Consider the following 12,457-nt stretch of genomic DNA (forward strand, 5'->3'; position numbering starts at 1 on the left):
TTAATTCTAGTATAATGTGTTTTACAGCCATTTGGTAATAGGCAAGAGGTACCAAAAATACATTTTACAGCTGTAATTGTAGTAGCTAGTATCACACTCCTGAACACAGTGCTACCAAAAGTTGTTATATATAAAATTTTGTGCTACTTTTTTCCTATGCTAAAATCTAATCATTGTAATTGTTAATGTCTATTAAAATATAAATAAAAGCCCCAAGAGACTTATAGAGGAAATACATATTCAACTATACTGTTGAAGGTAAAGTTCAGTTCTGAAATTCATAAGAGGATATCTTGTTGGCTTCTCAAGTGAAGGAAAGAAAGTATTCTCTGGCTATTCACATTTCAAATTGCTGGGCAACAAACCTATCAACATATAGTAAATCTCTCTCAGAAATGAACAGGATGGGGCTTCTGCAACTTTGTCCGCTGATGCAGACAGCTGCCCGTCAGGTTCTGGTGCTCCTGGCTGGCTGAGTTACAGAGGTCCTAGGTAAGCATAAGGTTTGGTCTCCCTTTTGAGGGGTCGTGTGCGTCCAGTAGGCGTCTGTTCTATGCTGTGCTCTCAGGGTTACTGGGCAGAATCATTTAAAAGTATTTGTTTATTTTGAGCCATGAATGTGAAAAATCAAGGATATGGTTGAAGAAAAAAAAGTGTTTATTTAGGCCATCCACTAGGATCATAATAAATAATGCAATATACTAATGTAATAACAGATGTTCTCATGCATTTATCACATTTAAAATATACAAGAAAGCTGGCTTACAGGGCTGTTGGGACAAATTTGGAAAAGTGTATTTGGCAATACAGTGAAAGCTGACAGTCTTAAGACTATATCAGATTCTCTTTCCTCTATATGTCTGTGAATAAATGGTAATGTTCCCTTATAGCTTCTACTTTTTATAAACATGCCAGAGCTAAGCCAATTGTCAAAGATCCAGGTTGACAATTTGTTATTTATCGATGTTTCTAATGGAAACCAGATTTTAGAAAATAACAAAGATAAACTCTTTTGCATTTCAGTGTGGAGGCTGATATATTGCATGCCAGAATCATTTAAATAAACTGTGCCTGAATGAAATAAAACCCCAAAGTAGAAGTTAGTAACTTTGATACTCAATATAAAAATGTTATAATATGATGTTTGATAAATGACCAAATTATCTGACTGCAACAGTGATAAACTTTGATTACAGCTTAGTTTTGCTAGTAAATGTCACATAAAGAGTTTAAATAGGGTAACCTTTAACTTAAAGCTTTAAAACAAATAATTTAAACATATCTTAAACACTGAAAATGTGTTTTCAATTGTTATTTACAGTCAATCAATGATACCAGTGTATAGCTTAATTGAGCCAACTGCCAGTCTTTCATCCTTCTTTCAACATCTGCTATTACAATCTTCCTTATAAATACTTCGGCAAATCAGTTTAGTGAAGGAGACCGATCTGTGGTCCAGAGTAATTCAATGTATGGCCATTTGGTTTGGAGACAGCGTTTAATAGGAGTGTCATCTGTCTGTAGCATGGGATCTTCAAAACCCATAACAACTGCAGTTCCTTCCACATACATTACCTGTTGAACAAAATAAAGCCACCAAGGTCAATCAATCAATCAATATTCTTAGCAAAGTCTTGTGAGGGATATAGAACTTTTCATAGGCTAGCAAACGGCACTGTGTACTGTTTCATATGGAACTTTATATCTAATTTTATTTTGATAGAAATAAGCTAGAATATCTGCTTCCTGATTAATGTGAAAATAAATCTGGAAACGAGATGGTGAAACAACTTTAACTACTAGCTGAATTTAGATTGTAAGAAAGATCATGATTTATAAGAAGTGTATGTAAATCCCAAGAACATACTCTTTCTGATAAAAGAAAAATCATTCTTCCAATAATATATACCCCTTGAATAAATTTACAATTTTCTTTTCCTATTGCTTTAATATGGAGGCACTCAGCTATATATTCTGAGAAGGACTTTATTTTCTACTTTCAATTTAAATGTTGTATTTCCAGAGCTGCAAGCAAACTGGATGTTTGTCAATGAAATTTTCTATTACTGTGTTAAATACTTCTGAAGTGCTGTTCATGAATGTACTTTGTTCTGCATGAAATATCATGGAGGAAAAAAATTAAAGGACATCAGGTCAGAAACAAAAATCTCTATATGTAATGGCAATGACTATTAAAAAGATACACTGGCAGGTAGATATCAGAAAAGTTTTACTCTGATTTCTTTGAACAACTTTTAGAAGTCATCTGTGAAGTAACATACTAACTAAAGCCCTAACTAACTCATTATAAGCACCCGCTGTATACATTAAAGCATTCAGTCATGAATTTCGCTTTGTACCAAGAGAAATTCTAACTAACTGCATAATTTAAAAGGAACAGATACAGATGACTGCCCTCTTCCAAAGTATGTGTAATGATTTTTACACTCAGTGGCTGATACACATGATTGTAATTACATTCTTCCAAGATAAAAGCTATAAACTATTTGACCAAGGAGCCAAGAGAAACAACTTGATTAGCCTTAAGTTGGAGTCTCCTTAAAAAACATTAAATATGGGAATATTTTCTATTACTAGGCCAGATAATTTGGTTTCATAAATCTTTTTTAGGAGGCTCTAAAGACATACTTTAATGTGAAACAAATACTTTTACTTTTTTTGCATCTTTACTTTGGTTGCTGTATTACTTTCTAGTTTTGATGGAATAAATTTACTATTAAAACTGTAAGTCATGCTTTTCAGCTCTCCAGAGCAAAACTTTTTTCTGAAAAATTGTCCACGAAGAACACCCCTTGCTCATGGTGTTAGAGCAGAGCTGCTTGGGTGGAGTGCCCCGACCTGCCTGTGTGGCCGCCCTGGCCTGTGCCCCCTGGTGGAGCACATTCCCTTCCGCTTGGCCAGCCTTCTCCTGTTGTCTGTTTGTTTCCTCAGATATTTTTAATAGTACCTTACTCTGTGGTCTACCAGATTTCTAGCTCCTGAGTAACTTTATGTTATACCTCTGCAACTTAATGGCATACATGCTTCGTGTTAAGAGTGCTTACGTACTACTGTCATGTTAATAGTTCATCTTTGATTTCTGACCTCTTTGTTAGTATGTCTGTCAGACGCTTGTCATGAGCACGACTTGAAAACTTACTATATACAGGTAGCGTGGTCAAGCAGACCAAGGACACGATTGGGAATCAGGAACTCAGTTCCAATCCCTGCTCTGCCAATGACTTGCTGTGTGACCCTGGGTGAGTCACTTAATCTCCCTGTCTCAGAGGCCTCATCTGTAAAATACGGATAATATTTGACTGACCTACCTTGCAGGGATTGTGTAGGCAAGTAACTAAGTAGTGACTATAAAGTACCTTCTATTACAAGGCTACATAAAACTTCAAAATCTAGAGGAAGCACTCATTTACACATATTAGAACAGAGCATACAAGTTTGCTTATTGACAATTTATATTTTGCTATAGATATCAGTAAATCATTTTACTATGAAAAAGATCTTCAAACCTAATGTAATAAAAGTTCTAATATATTGTTATGAAAATAAAAGAAGTAAAATTTAGTCACAGGTTTAGATTTGCTCTAAAATTATGCATCTACTATACATTATGATCTATTTTCTCTAGCCATCCTCAATTTAGATACATATGAAACCAGCATGGGTATTTCAAATTAAAAAGGCATGTTAGCCACCAAATGTAAAAGAGCTAGTGGGAAGCAGCTGCATAGCACAGGGAGATCAGCTCGGTGCTTTGTGACCACCTAGAGGGGTGGGATAGGGAGGGTGGGAGGGAGACGCGAGAGGGAGGAGATATGGGGATAATATGTATATGTATAGCTGATTCACTTTGTTATACAGCAGCAACTAACACAACACTGTAAAGCAATTATACTCTAATAAAGACGTTAATCGTTTAAGGGCCAGTTGCTGGCACTGGAAGAAGATACCCCTACCACAGTATTTCAAGAGACTGGAGGCCATTCATGAGGGAATTAAAATAGGGGTTCAGCACCAACGGTCTCTATGGTACCTTCCAACTCAAAAGCCAGTGGGAGCTCCCCACTGTGAGGAGTGAGTCTGTAGAGGCTACCGGGGGCGGCCCCGCTCTCTGGAACACAGCACACTCAATTACCACTTTCTTTCATCATTTGTTCAAGTCTTCCTTCACTCCCTTAGTACAGTTTTATAGTTTATTATTTATTTTATTTGTATAAATACTTGGTTTTTTTGTTTGGTTTCTGCTTTCTGAGATTTAAAAGTTATAGTAAAATAAAGGAATAACTTAAACTTCCATATTCCCACAAAAAAAAAGAAAGGCATGTTAGGCCTTTATTCCTTCTAATATTAGCTATATCTACTGTGACTGTTACTGGCATAAATGCAAACATAGGAGCTATATCTTAGGTGTAGACAAGGCTCATTAATCAAAGAGGGTGAATTGGCGAGACCAAAGTTTTGATTTAAAGCGGGTGAGTATATCTGGACGTGAAGCACTGATGTGCCTTTGTCCGTGGAGCAAAGCGTAGCGGGTGAGCCGCGGGCTCTGAGGGGGACGCCCTCGGCTTCCGTCCCAGCTCCGCCGTTTCCCGGCTGCCTGACCGCGGCAAGCTGCTTACCTCTCCCATGCGTCAGTTTCCTCCACTTTGTAAAAGGGGGATATACAGGCAATACTTACTTCATGGGATGGTGTTCAACTTCAGATAAAACAAAGTGCTTAAGACAATTCCAGGTAAATGCTCAATAAATGCTAGGTGTTATGGATATTAATTTAAATCCTTTAAAATATTTTTCTAAATCTCACTCTTACCCCTTCTCTCTCCATTTAAATGGATCAGTAACTTTCAGCACACTAAACTTGATTTAGTGATATCTACAACACCCAAGGGTAACAACATGTATGTAGATGGAGTTATCTTGTCCCAGTGAAAGTACTGCTCCAAAATTCCAATGAAGATCTCACTGAGTCCAGGTCTAAAATATGCTCTGATAGTAAAGAGACGCCTAGAATAATCTCCTTCCTTAGGTAGCAAGTTTATGGGAATCAAACATTGTTATATACTCCTATATTTTATCAAGCCAGGTGAAGACAAATTACAATGTGCATTATCATACCTTTTCATTGTAATTTGATTGCTTCAGTCCATTGTAGTGGTAGACAGTAAAAGACTCTGGACCACTGGAACCCTGTTATAAACAAAGAACAATTAAAACTTTAAATCTTTATATCAGGCAATTTCTAATTAGCAACTGAAAGTAAAATGGAAGTTTCTTAATTCCACATCCTTTGATTACGGAATCATGTGACAAAGCAAGATACTTAGACTTATGCAGTTAACTACCATAAAACCTAAAAGCTGAAATTTGCTTCTGGGGAAGAGACTGGAAATTGGGGGAGTGCTGATTTTTATTATAAGCTCTTCTACAGTTTATATTTTTAAATACGTGCATGTATTACTGTAATTTTTTTTAAAAAAGGACACGGTTCTAAAATGCAAAAAAATTTCCTAAAATGTATCTCTGCTTTTTTTCTGCTTATAAATAATTTGTTCCTCTCAATAAATACAGAAAAGCAGTGATCCCACTTTCACTCAGATTACAAACATATGCACCAATACTTCCAATTCGGTCCATAGTATCAAATTGGGTGTGTCCATCCCCACAAATATCTTCTGAATATTGTAAACTTTAACTGTGAAAAGGAAACATAGTGCTTAGAGACTTAAACAACATTCAATAGAGAAAGGAAACTGAATAAATCATTATACTAACTTCCAGAGAAAGTGATCATGTCATTGCCACTGTTCTAACTTTGGTTCTCAGTTTGCTAAAGCTCACGTTCACCTCTCTGAACGTAGCCTTGAAGGCCGTTAACGGTCGGGCCCCTGCAGGTGCGTGACTCCCAGTGATTGATTCCCTTTACTACGGCTGAGTCTCCCCGTGCCCACCCCCCTTAAGGATCTTCCTGGTCATATCTGATTGTGACAAAAGTTGGGCCAGTGTCCCTCCTTGGAATTTTTTCCAGTTGGAACCAAGAGAAGAAGCTCCTTTCCAACGACCAGGGATGAGACTCCTTCCAGCCCCAGAGGCTCCTGGCACCACCTTCCAGGCGCTGCTTCCTCTGTCCTTCCGTTGCTCTGAGCTACTCCTCCCAATTCCTATCTTTCCGGCCCACGTCAGGCAGTTCAGGCTGGGATTTGCAACCAAGAGTCCTAAACTACAGGACCTAACCTACCCTTCCAGTCTTATCTCCAACCTCTCACCTTCCCGAATTCTGCTTGAGACAAGCATATTCCTCATCTTCCCATGAAGAGACCTTTGGTTGTTGGCTCTTTGCACATCTGTGATTTTTTTAAACTCTTTTCTCATTTTTCAAGATCTGCGGTAAATCTTACTTTGTAAAGTTTGCCTTAGATACACTATTTGAGTTCCTTATTACTCTGGGATCTTTCTAACTATTGTCTCAATTAACTTGTGAATCATATACTACTTTGCATTATCTCTTCAGTTGTTATTTTGAAAGACTGTTTACATTTTTAACTATTTTCAACTTTTCATGTCTAAAATCTAAGCTCATAATTTTTTGTATCCCCTTCAAATGCTTTACAAAACAGAAAAATCCAGAATTTATTCAATCATCTTAATTGTATACATGAGTCAGTGCAATTAGTCAGATAATTTGGCTGTTGATTTTCAGAGTTAGTTAATATACTTTAACTTACAAAATAAATATTTTACTACAACTGAATACAATTTACATCTCCAGTTCTAGTAACTAACAACTGATATAAAATAAATAGCAACAAAAGGTAGTGTAAAACGGTGGTTAAAGTACTTTGTCTCTTTGCTTAGATACCCTACACTGGATCCTGAACTGGCCTCGTGCTAGCAGTATGACGTTAAGCCATTTTCTTAAGTTCTCTAATCCTCCGTTTCCTCACTGACAAAATGGGGGGAAAATAACACCTAATGTATAAGGCGCACGGTGCCCGGGTGCAGAGAACATGCTTAATAATCGGTAGCTGCTCCTGCGAGCCTTCCCATAAACCGTGCTGGTATCTGATGAAATGATCACAGTACACCTGGCTAAATCATTTGGGTGAGTGGTAAAACCCTGCACGCAGATAGGAAGACAAGCCAGGTGCAGGCTGTAGAATTAGCCAATGGCACAGACATAACTTGAGCATACTGGGACGGCTATAGATCCTTTTAAGTCAGCTCCCGTCACAGCCAGTGGAAGGCACGTCCCAGCATGAAGCGGCACGGCTCCACTCGAGTAAAAGGCTTTCCTTTTACTCAACTAAAATCCTCCTCGAACTTAGGGGCACTGGTAGCAGTTCACACTACATACAGGCTCCTTTACCTTCTTTGCTAGTGTTTAGAAAGCTCTAAAAAGATACATACCTATCTATTAACAGCAGTTACCCGAGAGAAGGAAAATAGGGGTGGGAGTGGTTTAAGAGAATCTTTCTCCTTTTACTCCACAAATTTCTGAATTTGAATCTTCCTTTAGAAAAATAATATCAATGTGTCTATATTGGTGTATATACTCTCTTCCACCACCCCTCTTCCCCAATCAAAGTTTTGCGTTGCTATATTGGAACACACAACTCTTCTATCCTCTGTGTCTATCCTCTGTGTTGGGAAAGTATTTGCATGATAATAGTGCTTTATTAGTCTAATATCTGCATGTTAGAACATTTTTAACTAGTAGAAAAAAATGCTGAAACAATCAAAATATGATCCTCCCAACAGAACAAAACAATAAATATATTTCTTCAGCTATGTTACCTGATCAGGAAAAAATTCTTGAAGAAATGGACCCAATAATATGATTCCTAATCCTTCTGGATCTAATTTATTCTTCATGAGATTTATACTATGGGGAGAGAAAAAAGAAAAACAGTGGATACCAATGGAAAAAAAAGCTTATTTTTCTCCTTTCATGATTAAATTACTAGTACTGTAACACATTTGACTGCCAAAAATCCTGACAGCTGTTCTTTTTAGACCCTTAATGACAAATACACAGGATGACATCTAATTTGCCAAAACTTGGTTATTTTTAAACCAGAGTAATCTGTTACTATTTAGAATTTAAATTATGATGATGACTTTGGAATATTGTTCCTTATTAGGTAAAGTAACTTAAAAACCCAGGCTTGTAAAAACAGGCTTATAACCTCCCAAAGGCACATTCTCTTTGCTTCATAGCTATGCCTGAATTTAACTATCAAAAGAGCCATTTAACTTAAACTTTTTTTTTTTTAAGCCCAAAGAGAAGAAGAAACAGCATCAAAAGCAGTGGTACATCAGATAATCAAAAACATCTAAAAAGCTTACTATCAAGAACCAAATGAGGCGGAGGCATAAAATTCTTAGACAGTGTAAACTGAAGGTTAAAAAAGGTAAGATATCTTAATTTTCAAAGAGCTGAAGTATAGGTGTAGCCAAGGTTGCTGAAAGGTATTATGTGTGACTAGAAAGAAGGTGGAGAAAAGTGGACGGCAGTTTGAAGAGAGTTTTAAAAATGAAAATGGTCTTTTCAGAAAATTTTCAATCTCCATGTTATCTTTCAAACTATAAATGTCAGGTTAAATACAACTTATTGAGCCTTGAATAACATGGGTTTGAACTGCACAGGTCCACGTATACATGGATTTTTTTTCAATAAATACATACATGTACCATAAATAAAATCTCTTCCTTATGATTTTCCTAATAACATTTTCTTTTCTTTAGCTTACTTTAAGAATACAGTAATAGAATATATATAACATACCAAATATATGTTATAGACTGTTTATGTTACTGGTAAGGTTTCCAGTCAACAGCAGGCTATCAGTAGTTGAGTTTTGGGGAAGTCAGAAGTTACACACGGAGCTTCACCTGCGCAGGGGTCAGTGCCCCTAACCCCTGTGTTGTTCAAGGGTCAACTGTACAACATGCAAAGGATATGACACTTTAATGGGGTCTGAGTAATGCCAGGAGGTTATGACATGAAACAGAGGAAGGCAACGTCATATTATATTTAATATGACTAGACCAAAGGACCGAATAAATAACTCAGTGCAATCTTTCAGCTACTTCTAGAAAAACAATTTGACTCTACTGTGCTAACTTTAAAATTCAGGGTATGTTATGTATTCTGATGAAACAAGGAAAATTAAGTAGATGACGTATAGGCATCTACGTAAGAATCCGAAACAAAAAACCAACTTTGCCTTTTTCCTCCTTCCCATCTTAAGAATTGTTAGTAACCAAAATGACCTCAGTTCAATTCCCTTTTGCATATTAGAGCAATGTAAACAAGGTCTCCACTTGGTAATCAGTTGAGAAGAAATATGGTAGTTACTATTATACCATTTATTGGACTAGTTCAACTGTCTCTGAATTTCTCCTCTTTAAGTTGGAATCAACAATTATGTCTACTAAGTAAGGGTAACATCACAGTGCTAGGTACTGACATTGAGACATACTAATTCAGATGTGATTAGTTTGCAAATGTTTATATGTATTTCATACTTTCGAAGAAAATACACCCTAACTATTTATTTAAAAACAGAACAGGATCAAGTTCTAAAAACTGTGTACCAATATGTTTTATGCTGCTTTTGCTGAATCCTTTCCTTAAATGTTTGTAAGCTAAAGTTTGTTCATTGTCAGATACATTTTCAGAAGGGGGAAATAACAAAACAAAACAACAACTGTGCAGAAAAAGGAAAAGTTAGTGTAGATCAAATATGATTTTTAAATCACCTATATTTGAACAATATATTATATATTTGATTACCATATTTGATTAAAAGATCTATCCACTTAACCAGAGAGATATTTTCCCATGGATAATAAAGATCCCAAATTTATGCAAGAAGTTATAGATGTAATAATGTACATTAACGAAGACAATGACTGATATTAATGTTAGGCAATACTGAAAATTATATATTCTGTAACATACTGGGGCCACTTACAAAGGTTTCAGATCATTTAGAATGTTCAGGGTCTTTAAGACTGAATGTCAGAGGCCTGCTGGTTATTTAAGCAGGATGACTAGCAATATAGACATTCTACATAACTGTCGCTACTTTAGCTGAAGGTACTAAAGACATGCACAAAATTTCAAAATATGGAAAAAGTTTCAGTGAGAACAAACATATTTAATATGGAGAAAGGCATTTTTAGGACCCTTTTTTTAAAACTAGACCATAAGTGCAGAGTGGGAAAGGAAGCTCATTTTAGGTAAGTCAAGTCTCTGATTGGTCTGACTGCTTCCTAAATCGTTGCTTAATATAAAGTGCTATGCTTCATATATACATAAACGCTTAGATTTTTAAAAAAGAGGCAATAATGTGTGTATAATGTTTTACACTTAACAGAATCAGAGGTGGTTAAATAATACTTCGTATGTAGCTTACTATTCAGGATCTGAAACAAGGTCCAATGCTTTCATCACATCTTCTAGAAGTGAATCAGGTATGAATCCATTATCTGGAAAAGAATTACAGAAACAATTTGGATTAAGTTTACTTCAAGAAATGCTATTATTGCTGCTCAGACAGACTCCAGCGAAGAATCACATAAGAGGGATACAAAGAATTAAGAAACAGCATATTAAGTTTATTTTGGGCACAATATTATTATTAGGTACTCTCTTAGTTTTCTTGGGCACATAGGCAAAGATTTATTTTCAAGGTTAGTTTTCTAATACAAAAATGAACCACATGACTTCTCCCTGAGAAGTCCAAGGAAACCTGAAAGCCAAATTACTTCTTAAACAGGCTTACAAATTTAAATGATACAAGTTTTTTTCTACTTAAGTTTTTAACAGTTATCCAATTAAAATAAACCTTTACAAGTAAATTCTTTTTGTCGCAATGTTATTTTAGCTTCTTGCAAGAATGTTCATGATCCATTGTTATTTAGATCTCTGACAATATACGATCAAGAAAAGATATCTCTTGACTTAAATCAACAGACCTGATTTAAATAAAAGCCATAGATTTAATAGGGAAAAAAATTCAAAGTTGGAATGCAGAGTAGAATCAAATGTTGATGCAGAGTAGTTTATGGAAAATATTCCTTTTCTTGGGCTCGATGAGGAAATAGCATTGGTAAATGGCCCAAACTCAGATGATGCAATAGAACATGACACACACAAAAAGCTTGTAGGGCAGTTTGAAATCACAGTACTTATAAACAAGCGACTTGTTGATTCCCTTAAATGTACAATGCCTGACTTCCTCTACCCATTTATTCTTTCCTGAAGACTGTCTCAGCTTTAAATCAACTTCCAACACAATAACCTTTTCAGGGATTAGGATAATTAAAGAAAAAAGAAAAAAAATCTTGTCCTGGAGGAGAAGATGTCCAAAAGCCCTGCTTCTATAATCAAACTATAAAGTGTAGTTGCTCTTTCTGCACATAGTGTGTCCTCTACCAGCAAGGAAATAAAGAAGTTATGATTTTTTTAAAAGTCTTTTCTTAAACCTCATAAGCACATGCTTACCCATGTGAAGACAGATTGGCCTTGACTAAAAGGCTAAGAATCATTTAGGATAATTAAAAATTATCCTAAATATAATTTTAGAAAGTGAACATTTAGAATTCCAGTTTGTCAAGTTACCAATAATTGAAGGTATAGAGAATAAAAAAACTTGTTTGAAGGCACCTGTGAAAAATATTCAAGCTTTGTAAGCCTAAGTTTGATAAGTTTGAAAGGTAGAAAATTACTCATTTTGCTTAGTTAGGTCACAGCTAGAAGCTTAGCATTTCCAAACGTACAACAACAGGCTTTATCTGGCTACTGGTAGCCAGAACAGTTATCTGGATAGGTTTCTATGTTTATGGGCTGTCATGTGTATCCACTTGACAGAAGCAGTGTGTATTACAATATTCTTCTGAAGCACTGAATGGCAGGCAGCCTTTTCTCTTCTTACTGTAACCCGAGACGCAGCTCCCATCCCCAGAAAGGGCTAATGGGCTGTATACAGACACAAACAACAACTAGGAAAACAACACAATGACCTCCTTAACTCAAACGTGATTAACCTCAAGCTTAAACATTCCAACACATTTTTAAGGGGTCTAAGAGATTTACAACTTGTAAACACGGACATTCTGGAGTACAGCAATGACTACACCAAGCCAGTGACTCTAGTTTTTGTACATACAGTATTTTATACCTGGAGACTGCAGAATCATTTTTTTCAATACCTCAAAGACTTTTAATACACCCAAGATTAGAAGAGGAGATTTGGAATTACTTACCTTTTTAAAACACTGGTTTTGAAATTACTTTATTCTTTAATAATCATACCTGTCAAGACAAATTCTTTAGAAAAAGCAGCCTTAAGTCTAAGCAGATGGAAACTCAACGCCATCTAGTATTTAGTCAGCTGGTTCCTCAGAGAATATGGAAACAGAGACACAATGATAA

General features: G+C 35.9%; 1 protein-coding gene, 1 long non-coding RNA gene and 1 pseudogene across 10 annotated transcripts in view; 2 read left to right on the top strand and 1 right to left on the bottom strand.

Annotated features, from left to right (window-relative positions):
• The window catches only part of LOC309656462, a 1,106,578-nt gene that overhangs the window by 450,517 nt on the left and 643,604 nt on the right, over positions 1–12,457 (top strand). The window lies entirely within an intron of this gene.
• Positions 1–12,457, top strand: part of LOC309656440 (small nuclear ribonucleoprotein Sm D1 pseudogene) — a 436,073-nt pseudogene that overhangs the window by 54,978 nt on the left and 368,638 nt on the right. The window lies entirely within an intron of this gene.
• Positions 640–12,457, bottom strand: part of MINDY3 (MINDY lysine 48 deubiquitinase 3) — a 90,511-nt gene continuing 78,693 nt past the window's right edge. For 7 of the 8 annotated variants that reach the window (XM_082452882.1, XM_082452883.1, XM_082452881.1 and 4 more), the window contains 4 exons: positions 10,437–10,509; positions 7,810–7,897; positions 5,134–5,205; positions 640–1,575 (listed from right to left, as the gene is read on the bottom strand). In XM_082452882.1, coding sequence (XP_082309008.1) covers positions 1,426–1,575; positions 5,134–5,205; positions 7,810–7,897; positions 10,437–10,509 — 383 coding nt within the window. In that variant the 3' untranslated portion in view covers positions 640–1,425. Of the gene's footprint in view, positions 1,576–3,160; positions 3,297–5,133; positions 5,206–7,809; positions 7,898–10,436; positions 10,510–12,457 lie in introns of all 8 variants that reach the window. The other variant, XR_014261328.1, reaches the window with a different exon arrangement.

The sequence above is a fragment of the Balaenoptera physalus genome (genome assembly GCF_965194825.1).
Source record: "Balaenoptera physalus genome assembly, chromosome: 2".
Taxonomy (NCBI): Eukaryota; Metazoa; Chordata; class Mammalia; order Artiodactyla; family Balaenopteridae; genus Balaenoptera; species Balaenoptera physalus.